Source organism: Chiloscyllium punctatum, chromosome 17 (genome assembly GCF_047496795.1).
Source record: "Chiloscyllium punctatum isolate Juve2018m chromosome 17, sChiPun1.3, whole genome shotgun sequence".
Taxonomy (NCBI): Eukaryota; Metazoa; Chordata; class Chondrichthyes; order Orectolobiformes; family Hemiscylliidae; genus Chiloscyllium; species Chiloscyllium punctatum.
The window spans coordinates 101,055,113-101,076,473 of record NC_092755.1 but is presented as its reverse complement, the minus strand read 5'-3'; the positions used below and the strand labels follow the sequence as shown (position 1 = coordinate 101,076,473).

The 21,361-nt window shown below is 37.4% G+C and overlaps 1 protein-coding gene across 2 annotated transcripts in view; it reads right to left on the bottom strand.

Annotated features, from left to right (window-relative positions):
* Positions 1 to 20,055: 20,055 nt before the first annotated feature.
* The window catches only part of thoc5 (THO complex 5), a 37,739-nt gene continuing 36,433 nt past the window's right edge, over positions 20,056 to 21,361 (bottom strand). For both annotated transcript variants that reach the window (XM_072588054.1, XM_072588056.1), the window contains one exon: positions 20,056 to 21,154. In XM_072588054.1, the coding sequence (XP_072444155.1) occupies positions 21,091 to 21,154 (64 nt within the window). In that variant the 3' untranslated portion in view covers positions 20,056 to 21,090. The remainder of the gene's footprint in view (positions 21,155 to 21,361) is intronic.

The window sequence follows — 21,361 nt, the reverse complement described above, 5'->3', positions numbered from 1 at the left end:
ACAGATTAAACTGAAGCTCAGGATTGGATGCCCAGTAAAAATCAAAGAGTGGCAACTGTAAGTTAATTGGTTGGTAATAGTTGCTATTTTGACTGTTATGATACTTTCAGATTAAAGGTAAATGGGAGAAATATTTTAGATTAAAAACTAGTAGGTTTTTAAAAAAAAATATGCTAATTAAGACCTAAGTAAATAAAGTAGAAATGCAGGGCCACGTATGATGTGGGAGTTGCTTTATGTTGGTGCTTGAGGAACTCCAGCTCAGAGTTGACAAACTAGAATCTGAATTTGAAAAACCACAACATCAGAGAGTGAAAAAGTTATGTGGACACTCTGTTTCAGAAGGCAGTCACACCTCTTCGATTAACTACCTCAAATTGAGTCACTGGTCAGGGACAGGAAAGTGTGACTGAGCAAGGCAGGTAGAGGGATGGAGGAGCTAGTGCTGTAGGAGCCTCAGCCCTAGCCCTTGTTGAACAGCTTTAAAGTTTTTGCTCTCAGTGTGGACAAGACTGGGAACTGCAGAGAGGATGAGTAAACTGACCATAGCACCATGGTACAGGAAGACATTCAAGATAAATATAGCTGTAATTGGGGATAGTATAGTCTGGGGAATAGTTCTTTGTGATCAGGATCAAGAGTCCTGAAGGCTGTATTGCCTGCCTGGTGCCTGGGTTCAAGATATTTCAGTTGGGCTGCAGAGGAACTTGGAGTTGGAGGGGAAAGTTCCAGTTGTCATGGTCCACATAGGTACTAACGAAATAGGGAGAAAGACGAAAGAGATTCTGCTGAGGGAATATGAGCAGTTAGGGGCTAAATTAAAAAGCTGAACCAAAAAGATAATTATCTCCAGATTCCTAATGAGCCACAAGCTAATTGGCACTGGGTCAACAAGATTAAGGAGATAAATATATGGCTCAAAGATTGGTGTGTGGGAAATGGGTTAAAATTCATGGAACTTTGTCACCAATTCTGGAGAAGGAGGGAAACTGTTCTGATGGGATGAACTGCACCTTAATCATAGTGAGACCACAGTCCTGGGGAATTGCATAGCCAGGGCTGAGAATAGAACTTTAAGTGAAATAGTAAAGTGGGGTAAGGTTCACTTGCATGGAAAATTAGAAAATTAAAGTTGGAAAAGGCAGGAGTGCAGGTTAGTCTGATAGTTACCAGAAAAGGGACAGAATATGTGAACATCATATTGCACCAAGGAATCGTACTAGAGTTGGGAAATCTGATAATAGAATAAACTTAAAGGTTTTGTATTTGAATGCACAAAACATTTGGAAGAAAATTATTGAGTTAACTGTGCCAATAAAGACAAATGCATATGATTTGGTGGTGATTAATAACGTATGGTTGCAGGGAGACCAAGTTGCAGAATTGAATATCCAAGGATATTCAGTAGTTTGGAAGGATGGGCACGAAGGAAAAGCAGGCGGTGTAGCCAGGAAATAGATCAGTGCTCAAGTGAGAAATTATATCAGCACTGGAGGTGAAGTCATAGAATCATTCTGGATAGAAATAAGAAATAGCAAAGAACACAAATCCCTGTGGTGATTAATCTAAGGTCCCCAAACAAGATAAACCAAAGAAATTCTGCAGTTTGTAAGAAAGCTCGGGTGATTTTAATGTACCTGAAGGGCGAAGCAGACTCAATGGGTTGAATGGCCTAATTCTGCTCTTATAATAGCAGGCTTGGAGAAGATTTGTAGCTCAAGTTGAAGTTCTGGATGTAAGTTTGCTCGCTGAGCTGGAAGGTTCATTTTCAGATGTTTCGTTACCATACTAGGTAACATCATCAGTGAGCCTCCGGTGAAGCACTGGTATTTTGGCCTGCTTTCTATTTATATGTTTAGGTTTCCTTGGGCTGATGTAATTTCCTATAGTGATGATGTCATTTCCTGTTCTTTTTCTCAGTGGGTGATAGATGGGATTCAAATTGATGTGTTTGTTTATAGTGTTTGGGTTGGAATGCCATGCTTCTAGGAATTCTCGTGTGTGTCTCTGTTTGGCTTGTCCTAGGATGAATATGTTGTCCCAATCAAAGTGGTGTCCTTCCTCATCCGTGTGTAAGCAAACTAGTGATAGTGGGTCGTGTCTTTTTGTGGCTAGTTGATGTTCGTGTATTCTGGTGGCTAGTTTTCTGCCTGTTTGTCCAATATAGTGTTTCTTACAGTTCTTGCAAGGTATTTTATAAATAACGTTCGTTTTGCTTTTTGGCTTTGTAGAGTCTTTTAAGATCATTAGCTGCTGTTTTAGTGTGTTGGTGGGTTTGTGGGCTATCATGACACTAAGAGGTCTGAATAGTCTGGCAGTCACTTCCAGGATTTCTTTGATGTAGGGGAAAGTGGCTGGGGTTTCTGGGCATGTTTTGCCTGCTTGTTTGTGTTTGTTGCTGAGAAATCGATGGACTGTGTTCATTGGGTATCTGTTCTTTTTGGATACACTGTATAGGTGATTTTCCTCTGCTCTGCGTAGTTCCTCTGTGCTGCAGTGTGTGGTGGCTTGTGATTTCTTCTGTAGTTCAGTATTTGGTTCATTTGTGTTGTTTTCCTGTAGACGCTGGTTTGAAGTTCATAATTGACTATTCGCTCTACTGCGACATCTAGGAATAGCAGTTTGTTGAGGTTTTCCTCCTCTTTTGTGAATTTTACGCCTGTAAGGATATTATTGATGGCCTTGAAGGTTTCCTCTAATTTGTCTTGTTTAGTGATGACAAAGGTGTCATCCACATAGCAGACCCAAAGGCTGGGTTGGATGGTTGGCAGAGGTATTTGTTCGAGTCTTTGCATTACTGCCTCTGCCAAGAGCCCTGATATTAGAGATCCCATGGGTGTTCCGTTGGTTTGTCTGTAGGTTTTGTAATTGAAAGTGAAGTGGGCCATATGGCATAGTTCCACTCGTTTGATGATGTTGTCTTTGCTGATGAAGTTGGTGGTGTCTGGTGTATGTGTCTTTGGTTCTTCTAATAGTGTAGTCAGTGTTTCTTTGGCCAGGTTGAGGTTGATGGGTGTGAACAGGGCTGATACGTCAAAGGAGACCATTATTTCATCGTCTTCTATTTTGGTGTCGTTGATGGTATTCGGGAATGCCTGGGTTGAATTCAACAAACATATCAATTTGGATCTTATCATCCCCTGAGAAAAAGAACTGGAAATGACATCAACAACACAGGAAATGACATCACCACAGGAAATGACATCACCAGCCATGGAAACCTAAACACATAAATAGAAAGCGGGCCTTAACACCAGTGGTTCACCAGAGGCTCACTGATGCTGTTACCTAGTATGGTGATGAAATTGTTGTGGTTCTGTTCGCCGAGCTGGGAATTTGTCTTGCAAACGTTTCGTCCCCTGTCTAGGTGACATCCTCAGTGCTTGGGAGCCTCCTGTGAAGCGCTTCTGTGCTGTTTCCTCCAGCATTTATAATGGCCTGTCTCTGCCGCTTCCGGTTGTCAGTTCGAGCTGTCCGCTGTAGTGGCCGGTATATTGGGTCCAGGTTGATGTGTTTGTTGATAGAGTCTGTGGATGAGTGCCATAATGGTTGTCAGCTCGAACTGACAACCGGAAGCGGCGGAGACAGGCCATTATAAATGCTGGAGGAAACAGCACAGAAGCGCTTCACAGGAGGCTCCCAAGCACTGAGGATGTCACCTAGACAGGGGACGAAACGTTTGCAAGACAAATTCCCAGCTCGGCGAACAGAACCACAACAACGAGCACCCGAGCTACAAATCTTCTCCCAAACTTTGAATGGTGATGAAATGTCTGGAAACGAAACTTCCAGCTCAGTGAGCAAACTTACATCTGCTCCTATATTTTACGAACTTATAATCAAATTGGCAAGGGTATCTTCAAGGGAGAGTTCATTAAATCTATTAGAGATCATTTCTTGGAGCAATATGTTGCAGAACCAACCAGGGAGAAGGCTGTTCTGGATTTAGTTTTGTGTAATGAGGTGGCATTAATTAAATTCATAGAAAAGGACCCTCAAGGGAAGACTAATCTTAGAAGGAGAGACTTCCACATTTATTTGAAGCTCCAAAACTAGAGTTCCACACTAATGTTCTGGAATTAAACCTCGCATGAAGACAGGTTTGGCCCTAATGGAGTATTTTTTATTCACTTTTGACATGTGGGTATCAGTGGCTGGCTAACAGTTAATGCCCATCCCTAGTTGTCCTTGAGAGGGTTGTGGGGGTGGATAAAGAGTAGAGCTGGAAAAAGCATCTTTGGTTCTAACCGGAAACATCGACTCCCCTTCTCCTCTGCTGCTGCTTGGCTTGCTATGCTTTTTCCAGCTTCACTCTTTATCCACTCTGATTCTCCAACATCTGCAGTCGTCTCTATCTCCAAATTGAGAGAGTAGTGTTGAGTTGTCTTCTTGAACTGCTGCAGTCCATGTGCTATAGGCAGTGTGACAATGCCATTAGGGAGGAAATTCAAGATTTTGATCCAGCCACAGTGAAGGAATGGCAATATATTTCCAAGTCAAGATGGTGAATGGCTTAGAGAGGAACTTTGTTGGTGATGCTGATCCCATGTATCTGCTGCTCTTGTCCTTTTAAATAAAAGTGGTTTGGAAGGTGCTGCCTAAGGACCTTTGGTGAATTTCTGCTGTGCATCTTGTCGACAGTGTACTATTGAATGTTGGTGGTGAGGGGAGTAGACAGGTGAGCAAGATTAAAATGTAGGACAGTTGATGTATATTGGCAGATATTTAAACAGATACTCAATTGGCCCCAACTAGAATATATTCTAGAAAGGAAGAAAGATTATAAGAACAGGTAAAATTATCCATGGCCTACAGTGAAGTTAAAAATAATAGAAATAAATAAAACAAAGGCATAAAAATTAAGGCATACCATATTGCAAAGGTGAGTGCAAGTCTGGAAGATTGGGAGACTTTTGAAGATCAACAAAGGGTTATTCAAAAAGTCATAAAAAGAGCAAAGATAAATTATGAAAGAAAACTAATGCAAAATATAAAGAAGGGATAGCAGAAGCTTTTGTAAATATATAAAGGGAAGAGAGTAGCTGAAGTAAATTTTGGTTCTAGGAAGATGAGACTGAGTTAATTGTGGGGGACACAGAAATAGTGCAGTTACTAAATCAATGTTTTGCTTTAGTTTTCATGATGGAGGACCCTAGTGCCATCCCTTGTAACAGGAGATATAGAGGTTATAGAAAGGGAGGAACTCAGAACTATTATCAGCAGGGAAAAAGTATTGACCAAACTACTGAAAGACAGAGCAGTCCCCTGGTCCTGATGGCCTATATCTTAAGGCCTCAAAGGAAATGTCAATAGAGATATTGGATCCATTGGTTTTAATGTTCAAAAATTCCTTGGATGTGGGAAAGGTTCCAGTGGATTAGAAAAATCCTAAGATAACACTATTATTCAAAAAGTGAGGGAGGCAGAAAGTAGGAAACACAGACCAGTTGGATTAACATGTGTTGTCAAGAAGTTGTTAGAATCCAACATTGAGGAAGCAATAACAGGACATTTGGAAAGTCAAAATACAATCCATCAGAGTCAGCATGGTTTTATGAACTGTAATTCATGTTTGACTAATGTGTTAGAGTTCTTTGAAGGTGTGACAAGCAACGTGGATGCAGAAGCACATGATAAGGTGCCTCACAAAAGGTTAATAACACAAGGTTAGATCACATGAGTTTGGAGGTAATTTATTAGCTTGAGTAGAGAATTAGCTACCTTTAGAAAATGGAGAATCAGGATAAATAGGTCTCTTTCTGGTTGGCAAGAAGTCACTAATGGAGTGCCACAGTGTTTGGTCTTCAGGTCCCAACTATTTACAATTTGTAGTATTGACTTGCACGTGGAGATGGAAAGTACCATAGCCAAATATGCAGATGATACTAAAATAAGTGGGAAAGTAAGTTGCAATGACGAAATAAGCAATTAAAAATATATATAGATAGGTTAACTGAATGGTCTAAAATTTAGCAGATGACATTTAATGAATGTGAGTTTATCCATTATGGTCTGAGAAATAGATAGGCCACTTCTTATCTAAATAGAGAAACTTCAGTGCTGAAGGATCTGGGTGTCCATGAATTGTAGAAATCTAATTCACAGGGTACAGAAGGTAATAGTAAGGCAAATGGAACATTGACATGTATTGCTAAACAAATAAAGTATAGAAATAGGGAAATGTCCCTGCAACTGTGTAAGGCATTACTGAGACTGCATCTGGAGTATTTAGTACAATCTTGGTCACCTTGCTTGGGAAAGGATGTAGCTGTATTGGATACAGGTCAGAGAAGGTCCATTTGATTGATTCCAGAGATGAAAGGCTTGGCTTATGAAGAGAGATTGGGCAGTGTTGGCCTATATCCTCTGGAATTTAGAATAATGAGAGGAGATCTAATTAAGGTATATAAGATGCTAAAAGGGATTGACATAGTAAATGTAGAAAAGATGCTTCCTCATATTGGGGAATCCAGAATGAGAGGTCATAGTTTTAGGATAAGGGGTAGCAGATTTAAAACAGAGATGAGGAGAAATTACTTCTCTCAAAGGATCTGTGGAATTCACTACCATAGAGTATAATGAATACTGGAGCATTGAGAAAATTTTAGGAGAAGATAGATTTTTAATTAGTTGAAGGGTTATGCAGAGGGGGCAGGAAAGTAGAGTTGAGGCTGAGATGAGACCAGCCACGATCATATCCAATGATGGAGCAAGCTTGAAGGGCTGAATTGCTTATTCCTGCTCCTAGTTCTTAACAAAATTTTATTCACCAGCTGGATGAATCCTTTGAATAAGTAATCTCATCAGCAGTGTACAACTCAAGGTTTGAGTCAAATGGCCTAAATATCAATAGTCGAGAGTATGATGCTGGAAAGACAGTCAGGCAGCATCTGAAGAGCAGGAGTGTTGACGTTTCAGGCATAAGCCCTTCATCAGAAATGATCCTGCTCCTCGGATGCTGCCTGAGCGGCTGTGCTTTTCCAGCACCACACTCTCGTCTCTGATCTCCAGCATCTGCAGTCCTCACTTTTTCCTAGTTAAATATCAATAGCAAGGTTGGTATATTGATTAATAATTACAAAAGAAATTGTTTACAACAAAGTAGTTTACTAGCTTTTATTAAAATTTCAGATTTTCAGATCAGGTTTTTTCTTACGATATGAGTAGAAACATAAAACAAAGTAGTAGAAATGTATCGGTAATTTTTTTGCCAGCAATCCAAACTTAATTACGATCAGAATGCAATATTTTGCAGTTTTAAACTATTTTTAAGAAAAAGGTTTTCAGCTGTTAATGGAAAAGCTGACCATATGGAAGTGTTCAGAAAATAACAGATAAAATTCTTTTTTCCTCAAATCTCGCTTTCCTAAAGTCTCAGTCTGAGAAAATGCACTCAAAGTAAATAGTAAACCTAATTTTTGTTCATAACTCTGTATAAGTGAAAAAGTTGAAGTTCTATCTCATAATGCAAAGAAATATTTAAGAACAATGTCAGAAGTCATTGCTGTTTCCTATCCATTGGATGGCAATCCACACTTACTCGTATTTATTCACAAGATAAGGGTGTCACTGGCTGGGCCAGCATTTATTGCCAAGAAAGCAGTTAAGGGTCAACCACACTGTTGTGGGTCTGGATTGACCTGTAGGCCAGACCAGGTGAGGGTGGCAGTTTCTTTCCATAAAGAACAAGATGGGTTTTTCCAACAATCAATTCATGTTCATCATAATTCCAGATATTTTCTCCTTTCATTCAATTCAAATTCCATCTATCTGCCATGGCTGGATTTGAACCATGGTCCCCAGAACATGACCTGGGCCTGTGGATTAACAATCAAACAACAATACCACTAGGCCATCGCCTCCACTTCAAACTTCTGAAAGAATGGTATGTAAAAGGAAAGGACACAAACACAATAATTAAATATTACATTGAACTTAGAAAATAATACATTTAGAAACCATTTATGAATAATTATAGGATGATGAATGATCCATTGCTATAGAGTCATAGAGGTCTACAGTATGAAAACAGGCCTTTTGGCCCAATTCGCCAATGTTGTCCAGTTTTGACATTTTTAGCTAGTCCTATATGCCTCTGTTGTATCAGTCAAAAGTTCAGGACTGTGTCTTTGTGTGTCTGTGTTGAGGAGACAGTTTAGACAGACTTTAATTCTTCATCTCTGCTTGGATTATGCCTATCCTTCAAATATTTGACTGCAACATCATCGAGAGAGGTCCCCGTGCTGTCCCTGTCCTGGAAGTGTTTGATGTGGACATTGTACCTCGAGGGTGCTTCATTCTGTATCTAACTCCATTCTCGACCTGCTCTTTTAGATAAGGACATTTTTGGGAAGCTTGACTTTGATCTTGTATGTCCCCTGGTGTTTTTAACTGGGAACACAGATGATCAAATTGCATCATTTTGATATCAAGACTTTAGAACACATTCTTGTGCAGGTCTATTTAAGAACTATTCCAGACATATGTTATCAGTCATAAAGTCATGGAGATGTATAGCACGGAAACAGGCCCCCTGGTCCAACTCGTCCATGCCAACCAGATATCCCAACCCAATCTAGACCCTCCTGCCAGCACTTAGCCCATATCTCTCTTAACCCTTCCTATTCATATACCCATGCAGATGCTTTTTAAATAATGAAATTGTACCAGTCTCCACCACTTCCTCTGGCAGCTCATTCCATAAACGCACCACCCTCTGCATGAAAAAGTTGCCCCTTAGGTCCCTTTTATATCTTTCCCGTCTCACCCTAAACCTATGCCCTCTAGTTCTGGACTCACCCAGCCCAGGGAAAAGATTTTGTTTATTTATCCTATCCATGCCCCCTCAGGATTTTATAAAGTCGCCCCTCAGCCTTCGATGCTCCAGGGAAAACAGCCCTAACCTGTTCAGCCTCTCCCTCCAACCCTCGCAACATCCTTGTAAATCTTTTCTGAACCCTTTCAAATTTCACAACATCCTTCTGATAGGAAGGAGACCAGAATTGCATGCAATATTCCAAAAGTGGCCTAACAACATCCTGTACAGTTGCAACATGACCTTACAACTCCTGTACTCAGTGCTCTGACCGATAAAGGAGTGTACCAAATGCCTTCTTCACTATCCTATCTACCTGTGATTCTACTTTCAAGGAGCTATGAACCTGCACTCCAGTCTCTTTGTTTAGCAACACTCCCTAGGGCCTTACCATTAAATGTATAAGTTCTGCTAAGATTTGCTTTCACAAAATGCAGCACCCCACATTTATCTAAACTCCATTTGCCACTCCTCAGCCCATTGTCCCAACTGATCAAGATCCTGTTGTAATCTGAGGTAACTTTTGTCATTTTCTATATTTTCATAAAAGTAAAACTAAAATGAATTACTTTCAGAAACTACTTAGATGCAATGATCCTGTTATATCAGACTTTTATATATCAGACACAATATAAGACATGATAGTAGTGAGAAGATTGATCTAATCCAACTCCAAAATAGCAATCTGAACATTAGTTCCTCTACAGATATTGGGATATATTTCTTAGTTTGAGTGCAACAAATCTATTTGACTTTGCTTTTAAATTTAGTGCATCAATTTTATCAATCAAACTACTCCCATAATATTAAACATTCAACACACTTTTCAAGGTTAATCAATTCCCTCCTCAGTCAGGCTGATGTGATTTTGAGCAAAATTTGCAAATTATGTGTTCCTTTTGCATTGTTGCCCTTGTCCTTCTTGGTTTTAGATATCATAGGCCAGGAAATGCTGTCAAAACAAGCTTGGTGAGTTGCTGCAGTTCATCCAGTGCCTTGTACAAACTGTAACCACAATGGGCTAGTGACGAAGGAGGTACATAGTGAGCTCATTGGCAAGAACACCAACCATCTGGAATGCTTTGTCCTGGATGGTGCTGAAAGACTAAGTGGACAATGTTAAATAACAAGAGTCAACTCTTAGCAGTCAGAAGATATAAGTGGATTATTCACATGCATGTCGCGAGCAGCTCAAAGAATCTCTATCAAGTTAGAAATAGTTTTGATGTTTATTCATAAAATACAGTTATATGGTGCCATACTTCAGTGTTGTTCCATAGTATAAATACACTATCTAGATGTATTGTCTGTATATCATCGTACAACTGACGTGAACCTTGCACATAGTGGAGGCGAGTCAGTGGAATAAGAGTTGAATCACTTGTCGAATATTCAGCCGCTGTTCTTGAAATCACATTATTGGTACATCACATCAGCTAGGTTTATGGCAAATGTTAATATTCAGGCTGTCAATGATTGGGGTCTCACTGATGATGTCACTGTACATCAGTTGGTGATGAATGGATTGTTTCTTGTTGGAGTCATATACTTTGTATGTACTATACATCAAAAATCATAATTGTAGGTATATGTGGAGCCAGAATGTTTCTTCTCAGTTTCATCGTTTGTCACAAAGTATTCAAAAGACTGCCAGGCAAATATACATTAATACATGATAGACAAATATTTGTATATGTATTATATTTCAGAGATCAAAAGCCAGATTCAAAAGTTTAAAGTTTTTCCCCTGTTCTTGGCAACTTGCCCTTTCCAAGTCAAAGGCAGAATTTGCAAACAATGCACACTTATATAACATACTGGTTTGCTTTTCTGGACAAAAGAACTCTCAAAAAATAAGAATTTCCTGAGGGTGAGTCCATCCTACACAAATTCGTTTTTAAAGACAACACCAGGATTGTGATCTATAGTCTGAATAGCAATTGAGTACATCTAAATGAATATATTTGAATGAATACATTCAGTGTTTTCTAAACAGTGATTAAAACAGAACATATTTTTCAGTAAACAGCGTTAAACATTTGTGTATCCAAAGCAATGTATTATGTGATTTGCTGGATCCTTAGTGCAATAAGGGTTTTTGTAAAAGACAGAACTGCAAGGTAAAGCATGAATTCTTTTCCTGTGTGACTGACAAATCAGAAATTATGAATGTCACAGAATATTTTCTTGTATACAAAAACCTTGGAGACATCCATTGTGCTGAAGTTTCTTTGTTACTGCAAATGGAATGTGTATTTACCACTGGCCATAATGTAGTTGTATTAGCAATTTGAGAGGACAAGATGGATTAATATGTTAATATCTTGGAATTCCAAGGATTTTAGTTAAATGTTTTCATGAAATTAATTTACTTTGTCATGAAAATAATCAACTTAATGTGTCTGAAAATGCAAATGAATGGAACTGCAGCTAGCATTAATAACAGATAACTTTTATTTGATAATTTTGTTAACTTGCATATGATATCTAACTATCAATTATTCCTTAATCTTCTGTGATCATAAAGAACAAATACTCACAAAAATATTTTAACTTGTTGTAATTTTCTGTTGCATAATAACCCATGTGGTAGAATATAGGGTGACTCCATATATTTTACATGGATGGACATTGATGCAGGTTCAGTGTTAGACCCACCAAAAACACTCCCGTTGGAGATCTGTATCCTACATATAAGTCATCATCCTTTAGCATCTAGTCTTAGTGCAAAACAATGTTAAAATCTAAGAGAAGGCAAGGTAGTCATTTCAATGTACAAACAAAGATCCCTAGTAACAGAAAATGCCTAATTAAGTTTAGGAGACACATTAGAGTTATAAAAGAAAATGAAAAATCAATTTCCATTCAATGTACAAGCATGCCAGGGAAATATTCAGAATTCAGTGAGTCCACACAACAGTTGATTTCAAATATAGTAACGAACATTTTGTCATAAGACATAAACCACGAAGTAGAACAATATTGTGTGAACTTAATGATAAAATAATACTTTTCTTATACAAAAGCATTCATTTAATTTAGCAATGAAAAGTATGTACTTGAACACCATTGATTTGTCACTACTGCATAAACTTAACCAATCAACTTTCATACTTTTGTATACAGTTCCATTGTCAGAAGATATCTTTTAAACAGACAGTATGCAAACTGAAGCGACAACTTGTGCACAGTTTTTTTCAAAAATTCATTCTTGAGCTGTGGCATACTGATATCAGCACTTATTGTTTCTTCTCAATTGTACTTGAGACAATGGTTCCAAACTGCCTTCTTGAACTGTTGCAGTCTGTGTGAGGTTCTCCCATGGTGCTCTTAAATAGAAAATTTTGATTCATTGAAAATGAAGTAGAGTCAGTTCTGCCAAAACACGTTTCTTCAATGTGATTTGGCTTTAACGTAATTGAAGAATTTAGAATGTTATTTTTAGAATGTAACCTTTCCTTACCCATATTGACTATAACAAGATTTCGACCATATTAGTTAAAATGGCATGGCTATTGTGTGACTTTCTTATAATGCAAGATTGCATGAGAACGGGGCTATCGATTTATATCAGAACTGACTGTAATGGCAATATACTTGTGCAAGGATGTTGTGCAATTTGGATAGAGAATCAGTAGTGTTCCTAATTGTCTGCTACCCTTATCCTGCTGGATGTTAATGATCACAGATTTGAGAGTTGCCATTGAGGTCTTAGGGAGCTGTTGCTGTGTGTCTTGTACATGGTACACCCTACAGCCATATTGTACTGGTGGTTCAGGGCGTAAGATTAAAGGTGGTAGATGGGGTGTCAATCAAAGAGGCTGCTTTATTCTGGATGGTGTTGAACTTGAGTGTTGTTGGAACTGCACTCATCAGGCAAATGAAGACTATTCCATCATATTCCAAATTTGGGCTTTTCCAATGGCGGGAAGGCTTTGGGAATTTGGGATGTCAATCACTTGCCACGTACAAAGCAGCATTTGGTGTAGTTTTGCAGTCACAATGTTTGTGCGGATGATCTAAGTTTCAGATCACAATATTGATAGTGTGGAATTTACTGACAGTAATGTCATGAAATATAATGAAGAGTTGGTTCGAATCTCTCTCTGGATATGGTCATTGCCTGACATGTTCGAATCTCTCTCTGGATATGGTCATTGCCTGACATGTTCGAATCTCTCTCTGGATATGGTCATTGCCTGACATGTTTCAACCCAAAATGAATGTTGTCCATTTTTTTAAAATGGGGCTTCTGGGCTAGAAAGCCTTACTCGTTTTATTAAAACTGGGAAAAAGTTACCAAGATGGGCTTTTTAAACAGCCTACTTCATCATTAAGCAACCCCCATTTGGCTGTCACTTCACTGATTCCAGGGGTAGTTAGCACATCCCCCTCTTCCTAGAATTAAGATATGACCCTTCAGTTTCTTTTAGTTAGTGGAAGGTTTGAGAAATCCCAAAATGAAAGCTTTCTAAATAGAATCATGCTGAGTAATAACGACCTTTATATCTTTTACAACCTACATGATGTTGCTGACTGTACCATACGCTGAGAAATAACCAGCATCAGGACTTGAATTTTAATATTCATTTGTAATACAGTCAGTTTCTGCTTTGTCAGTTGGCATAGTGCCAAAGTATGGAAATGAGGTTTTTTTGCTGCAGTGCAGGTATCACTGATGGTTATTTTTGCTCAAGGATTAGGTCCCTGTAGAAAAGAAATAAAGAGAATGCAGCAAAACACAACAATGATAAATGAATTGGAAGGCACTCAGAACTAAATAAACTTGTCCTCTTTGTATCTGTGACGTATCCTGGGTCAGACAAATAATTTTTAACCCAGTGTTTCTAATCACCAGCACACATTCCAACAAATTGTACAATATTCAAAATTAATTTTGCAATTGAGGAATTCCAGCACAACTGAACCTACCCTCAAGGACCTTAAAATGATTAATTATTCCAATTGCAATACATTGTGAAGCTTGAATTATTCATGCAAATGTGCCACTAAACATGTCTCAGCACTTTTTTAAGATCATCACAAGGATTTCTGTAGACTTTTTGGTAGCTAATCTTGTCCTGTTTGAATCATATCTACCTTTCTAAGAATGGATGGGTATGTTTGAATATTGCAGTGAGTAGAAACAGAATTAACACTCAGTGTGAATATGAGTCTCTGAAGAGTTAATAAATTTGACACATTAAATCTATTTTTCTCTCCATAGTTGCTGCCATACCTCCAGCATTTTCTGATTTTATTATACATTTTCAGGGTGATGATCTTGCATGGGAACTCAAGTTTTCCAACACTTTCTATATTTATTTCAAATTTCCAGCATCTGCAATATTTTGCTAAGATTTCTCAGAGCTGCCTAGCCCAGCTAAATATTACTTAGTACTATTGTACTATGATGGGAGATATTTTGTAATCCACTTGTTCGGAGATGTAAGTACACATCTATGAAGCAGGTGGGACTTGAACCCAAAACCTCTGGTCTAGAGGTTGGAATACTACCACTATACCACAAGTTGGTAAGGTATGAAGTGTATTTAGGTGTTGGAGATTTACTGAGGATCAATTGTACTCTATCTTCTGAAAGGAAGATCCTTGTTGCAGCCACGTAGACAGGGGTTGTGCATTAGGACCATGTAGAATTTCAGGAATTGAAATTTCTAAGGGGAAAATATTCAGTGTTTGGAGACCTCCAAAGAGGTCCACAAGTCTGAATTAGGCTCATAGCTTTTGGAGGGCTCTAATGACTTGACAATAATTAACAGGAAGTATTATAATAATGAAAGACCCCTGAATAACAAATAAACTGAACACATGGCTCACCACTTAGGTTTCCATGGACATTTGACATCCTCTAACAGGACTAGCAGCAGACATGACCACTGCTTGAACCCGACAACACCTTCCCCACCTTGCGCCCAAATAAACAACCCAATTCTTCCCTAGACTTGACCCTCTCATGACCAAACCTCCCTAACTCCCCTCAGACTTGACATCTTCACTCAATCATTGGAATCAAACTGACCACTGACACCCTAATTCTTGCCTGGACCTAATAGCTACCCCACCTTTAACAGACCAGAACCACTCGATGACTTTAGGGCATCAGAGAGAATAGTGAACAGAAAATTAAGAAAAATACATAGAGAGAGGCTCTGAGACTCTGTACTTTCTAAAATACACAGCCCATTGTTTCTTCACATAAGTTTATATCATTACATGGATCATAAGTAGTTAAGTGTAACAGAAAGGTTCCAATACCTCTAGAGTTAATAATCAATTCCAGAAGCGGAGAGTACTGTTAAGCATTATGTACAATGCAAAAGACAACTGTGACAATTATTATGTATTTGATGGATTGTCTTAACCAATTTCAGATCTAGGCTACAAATAGAAGCAGACTTACATTAATATTGCTGAATGTAATAGTGATAGAATCTGAAACGACCCAGAAAATCGATGAGAATCCACTAAATCAGACTGCACTCAGGGGCTTTACTGACCTAGTTACCACATTTTATTATTCATTTACGGGCTGTGAGCATTTTTGGTAAAGCCAATAATTATTGCCATAATTAATTGCTTTTGAGAAGACAGGCATGAACAAATGGATAACATGCCATCACTCTTCTATTTATATCTTTTAAATAATGGATAAGCTTTGGGTGTAAACTGAATTGCCTGTAGTTGCAGTATTTAAATAGCTGGTTCAATAAAGTTCCAGTTTAATGGTAAATCCCCATGATATTGATTGGGGAATTTCAGTGATTGCAATATCCCAGTGGTTATACAATCATTGCTAATATTTTTCTGATCTCAGCTGATGTTAACACTAGACAAGTCAGCTCTCAATGAAAACCTGGCTTGGTAGGTCTTACGTTTTATTTTCACTAATTGCTTAACAAAACTACCAAACTTTGCTTAACAAAAGAAAATAAGATTATCACATAGAAGAAAACAAAACTTCAAAAGGTTTAACAAAGAGTAGAAAGAAACTCTTTTCCCAGCAATATCCTACACAGACTCTAAAACCCATTAAAGAATAAGTCCCAACTCTTTAATTTTTTACTTACTCACAAGGTTACAATCATTTTCTTCTGATGACTTCCTGTACGTAAAATGTATTCTCTCTTCCTGTTTCCAAGGTACAGAGATTTTGATCACTGATTTTTCCTAACTGAACTTTAACAAAAACCAGATCAGTTTGAAGACTTCTTTCTAGCTCTGAAAGTTTGGACTGTCACAAATTAAACAGAACATTCTGCCAGGATGAAATTGTTCTTCACAACTGAAGCCTGATGGTGGCTCCTGGTCTGTACTTCTGTGGGTCATAAATGTTTGTGAACATTTAATCAATTAACTATCCAGGTAGTTTAGCTAGTCACTTAGCTTAAGTCACATGCTTTCTTTGAAATGATGTTTGAAATCACTGTTCAAAAATGACCTTCTGGCCTCTTTTTTTTAAAAAAAGTCATCTTTACAGAATAGAAACCAAAATAAATTACCTTAATTTAAAATCCAAATTCACATATTATAGTAATATTATGAGCTTCTGTGACAATTTTTAAAATTCCAGATTTAAAATAAAACTGAATTTACTTTATCCAGCTACTGTGTTGGGACTTGAACTCATATCTATGGATTATTACTCCATGTTTCCTGATTATTAGTCCAGTGACATAACCAACTTACTATGGTACTCCTTGATTGGTATAGTTTATTTGGTAAGGAGGGGATTGACTCTTACATACTTGTTGGCATGTCAAAGACAGGTGGATAACTGATAAATACAAGAAATATCTTAGTGGGCAAACTGCATTAAAAATACGGAAAAAAAATTCTCAAACATCAGGAAACAACAAATAATGGAACTGATTAGGAACAATCTAATAGATTACTTCTCTGAGAATAACTTGGTAAAAGGCAGTTTTCAGCTCTACTAAAGACACTATTTTTAAGTTTACCTACCTTTAACCAACTCTCCAAAACCAAGTAACACCTTAAGTGGATACTGTAAACTTCTACGGAGCAAGAAAGCCTTTAAGAAAGTTCAGCAAGATAGTGACTTTTTTTTTACTCAAAAGTGCATCAGAATCTAGAAGTGTTGAGTGGTGAACTAAGTGTGGAGTTGCACGAGGAATAATAGTTTCTAATTGAAAGAAAATAAACAATTGGAGTTTGGAAATACAATTAAAGTTGGTCAAACGTGTAAATAATATTAAACATGAAAGATAAATAAAAGTATAGAAGCAGGACATAAATGTGCAACTGGAGATGATTTCAGTAGACAAACGTTCAAGATATGATAAAATAAGACAAATATGTAATATGTTTGCTCAGTAAATAGTAATGCATTATTCAGGAAAAGGTTTGAAAGATAAACTCCATGTCTATATCTGCCTTTGGAAAATCACAGATTCAGAAAACTTGGCATGTACAGAAATATTTTTTTAATTAGAGGCCAAACAAATGCAATGTTAAACTTAAGAGATGTTAGAGAACCAAGAGTTATTGAAGCTTATACAATACTCCAGCTACATTCTCACCAATACTTTGGATAACTGAATTGTACCTTCCTACTTCTGTATTCAATTCTCCTTGCAATAATATTCTATTTGCTTTCCCAATATCTTTGTGTCCCCAAACTAAACTTTGATGGTTCATACACTCACATACCCAAGTCGTTCTGCTGAACAGTGCTTCATTGTTGAGATCATATCCTCCTTAATCTTCATGCGCAAAACAGACAATGTCATATTTGCCCACCTTACTCCATTTGCCAGATCCTTTTATAGTTTCCTTAAGTCTTCTTCATAACTTCTTTTTCTATCTTTGTCTTATCTGCAAATTTAGCAACTGTACTTTTGGTCCTTTCATCCAAATTATTTATATAAATTGCACAAAACTGAAGCCCCAGCACTGATTCTTACATCTCATTGCATCTTACCAAACAAAGACCCATTTATGCCTAATGACTCATTTAGCTATGCAACCTTATTTCCATGCCCCTATATCATAATCTTTTTCTTTCCATGATAATCTTTGAGATGGCAACTTATTAAATGCCTTCTTGAAATCCAAGTACTGTTACCCTTCAATAACAGCATATTACTTCCTCAAAGATGTTCAGTAAAATGGTTAAGCTTGATTATCTTTTCACAAACCGATGCTGATTTTGCCTGATCGTTGTGAACTTCAGAGACCCACTACATTTTCAGTAAAACCTTTTAAAATCTTCTGTATGACTGATGTTAAGCTAATTAGTCTGAAGCTTCCTTCTTCCTTTTGTTTTGAATAAAAGATTTTAACATTTGCTTTTTCCATTCCAATGCACCTTTCTTCAAATTTAAGGAATTTTTGAAAATTAAAACAAATGCATCAACTATTTCACTAGCCACTTTTCTAAAATCCCTTGGATGATGTCCATCACTATCCAGACACTGCCAGTCACAGCTCCAACAATTTGCTCAGTTCATTTTTCTAATGATTGTAATTTCCCTCAATTGCTCCCTCATTCCATTTCTTGATTTACAGACATTTCTGGGATGTTACTTGTATCCTCTACACTGAGATTTGATGCAAAAAGACAGTTTGCCTATCATCATCTTATCTTCCACTATTACCTCTCTTGACTCAATTTCTATCGGACCAACAAGACTTAACTTTCTGACATCTTTTCCCTTTCAAGTATATGCAAGAACTTTTGCTTTACAGATTTATATTTCTGGATAGCTTTCTCTCTCAGTCTAATCTCCCTCTCCTTTTAGTCAATCTTTGCTGATTTTTATATTCTATCCAATCTTCTGACCAGCCACCCCACCTTTGTGCAATTACTGCTTTTAAGTGTGATGTTATTTTTAATATTTTTAGTTAACCACAGTAGGTCCTCCCTTTGGAACATTTTTTTCTTTTTGGGACACATCAATCCTGCATATTCTGTAATATCCCCTACATCACTTAACCTGACTTCTCAGTTCACTTTTGCTAGTTCTGCTTTCACACCCACAACATTGCCCATCTTTACATTTAAAATACTGGTTTTAACACACTGTGCTCTGTCCCTCAAAGTGAATTGGAAGACTGGACAGAATATCAGTACAATCGCTTCTACCTATGCTTCTGGAGCCTGCTCTCTGATTGAGTCCAGAACATGACATTTGAAGTAAGTATCCCAAAAACACTCTATGAAATCCTCACCGGGGTTCCCTTTGCCCATCTGGTTTTTATGGTCTATTTGTAGATTGAAATCCCCCATGATCATTACTGCACCTGACAGCCTCCCTTTATTTCATTTAGACTGCATTCTAATATGTGGTTGATATTAAGGGAGCTGTATACCACAACCACAAGTAACTTATAGCCTTCATCATGCCCCATCTCAACCCACACTGCTTCTACTTCTTTGCCTTCTGAACTGAATTCATGATTTTGACAATTAAAACAAATCAATATTTATCTTATCCATGCAACAAAACAATAGCAGACCACACTGTATACAAAGTTAAAGAAGAGGTGTCTTAGAAACAGTATGAGAAATTTCTGGTGCTTGCCTCAGAACATACCAGAATAAAATGGTAAAGCAAATGCCAGGGAGACTAAATGTAGTTATACACAGGCAAACTTGTAGATTAAAGGCTATTCTTTATACAAATTTGATAGTATTCAATGTGGATGCATGAAAGACAGTGGATGATACAGAAGTTCAAAAATATGTACATCTACAGTCATGTCAGATACAATTAGCATTGAATGTGGAACAGTTGTGATTGGGATCACTTGTAGCTGTTTAACTTTTGACCTCTGCAACTTTGGAAGTTAGCTATCTAATGGAAGCATTTTGTCCTTTTTTCTTTCATTCACCTCCATTTTGGAGTCAATTTCTTTTACACCCTATTCTTTCACTATCTTAGGAGGCTATTTTGTGCTCCTTTGTTTGGGAGTGTACATATTCTATATATTGCAATGTGCAGGCATCACAGGAATGTGAGAGGCCCCAGGTAGGATGAGTAAACTATTCTTATACCCAAAATTATTGGATGTTAGGACATTTCATTACTTTACTGGCACAAAAAAATACATACTTGCTGTCTCTGTGTGAAAGGCACCTACAGTCTTGACCCTTCCCCTTCCTTGCATCTTCCATTTATTACATTCCTATAAAGTGATTGCCTGCTTTGGCTCCATGCCCAAATCTAGAGACGTCAGAACATAACCGAAGCTGACACTGCAGTAGAATACTTTATTGTCCAGAAATCTGATGGCCACAAATACAATATTTCCTGCTTTCATTTCAGCAGCATTTCCAATTTCTTTCTCATTTGTATTTTAATTTCTTTGTTCAGACCTATATTGATGTGAAAGCTCTAAAGTCGACCCGAGAACGTTATGGAAAGGTTTGAAATATTTGATGTCTCCATCTAAAATTAGGCTTCATGAGATTTGACCTATAAAATGCCAAAATAGGATTGAAAATCAATGTGGATAAATAAAAATATACCTGCACCTACATCAGATGTGAAACTAATTTTAATGACCCCTAAAGACATTTTATGCCTTTGCTTAACTAATGAAGTTTTAAGTCTTCAAATCCAGATTTCAAATCCATGTAATGTGTGACTTTAGTCCATAAAATTGTAGTTGTACAATTACACAGCATGAATGTTAATTCTGTCAGATATTTAACTGTTTTGTTTTGAAACAGATGAAAATTTTTAAAGTCAAGGTACGCAGTTGAATTTTTTTTCACAGGATTTAATAGTTGTGGGGAAATATCATCATTTTACTAAAACTCATCAGCTATAAGTTCCAAGATTAAACAAAAACTAATTTCTCTGCTAGTCATATGACAATGTGAAAATCAATGCTGTATTGTACAGATTTTTACTCTCCAATGATAAAAGTCCATATTAAAAATACCAAGTCAAAACTGTCACTTTTAATTTAGACTGTAACATGTAGACATAAGTTCATGTAGAATTCAGTTTCAACAACAAATGAAAAAAGATTTGTACAACAAAATGCCAAATATCCTCAAAAATAGTTCATACTAAAATTAAGTTGCAAATATATTCAATCTTGGGAGACAAAAGACAGCTTCTGCAACAAAATAAGTTTATTCACCCAATTTACAAACTCCAGAGCTGTAATACTGATGCTCGTAGTTTTCCTCATCCACATTTAAATTCAAATTGCTGTGGAGGATCCATCAGATAGTAAACAGGCACAGCTGCATGTAGAAACTCCATCCAATTACTGCTGCTTCACCGGTGTGTGAAGAATCCCTGTGGATGATTGTATTTGAAAGGCTTGATTCGATTAGGACCTCTAAAGGGGAAATAAGAAGTCAAAAGATGAAGATTTGAGAATACATGGAGTTCTGGAACTGACAAACTAGACTCAGTTTGTAGTAAAATGGATAAATTACATTTAATTGACCCTTCCCCTTCCTTGCATCTTCCATTTATTACATTCCTATAAAGTGATCGCCTGCTTTGGCTCCATGCCCAAATCTAGAGACATCAGAACATAACC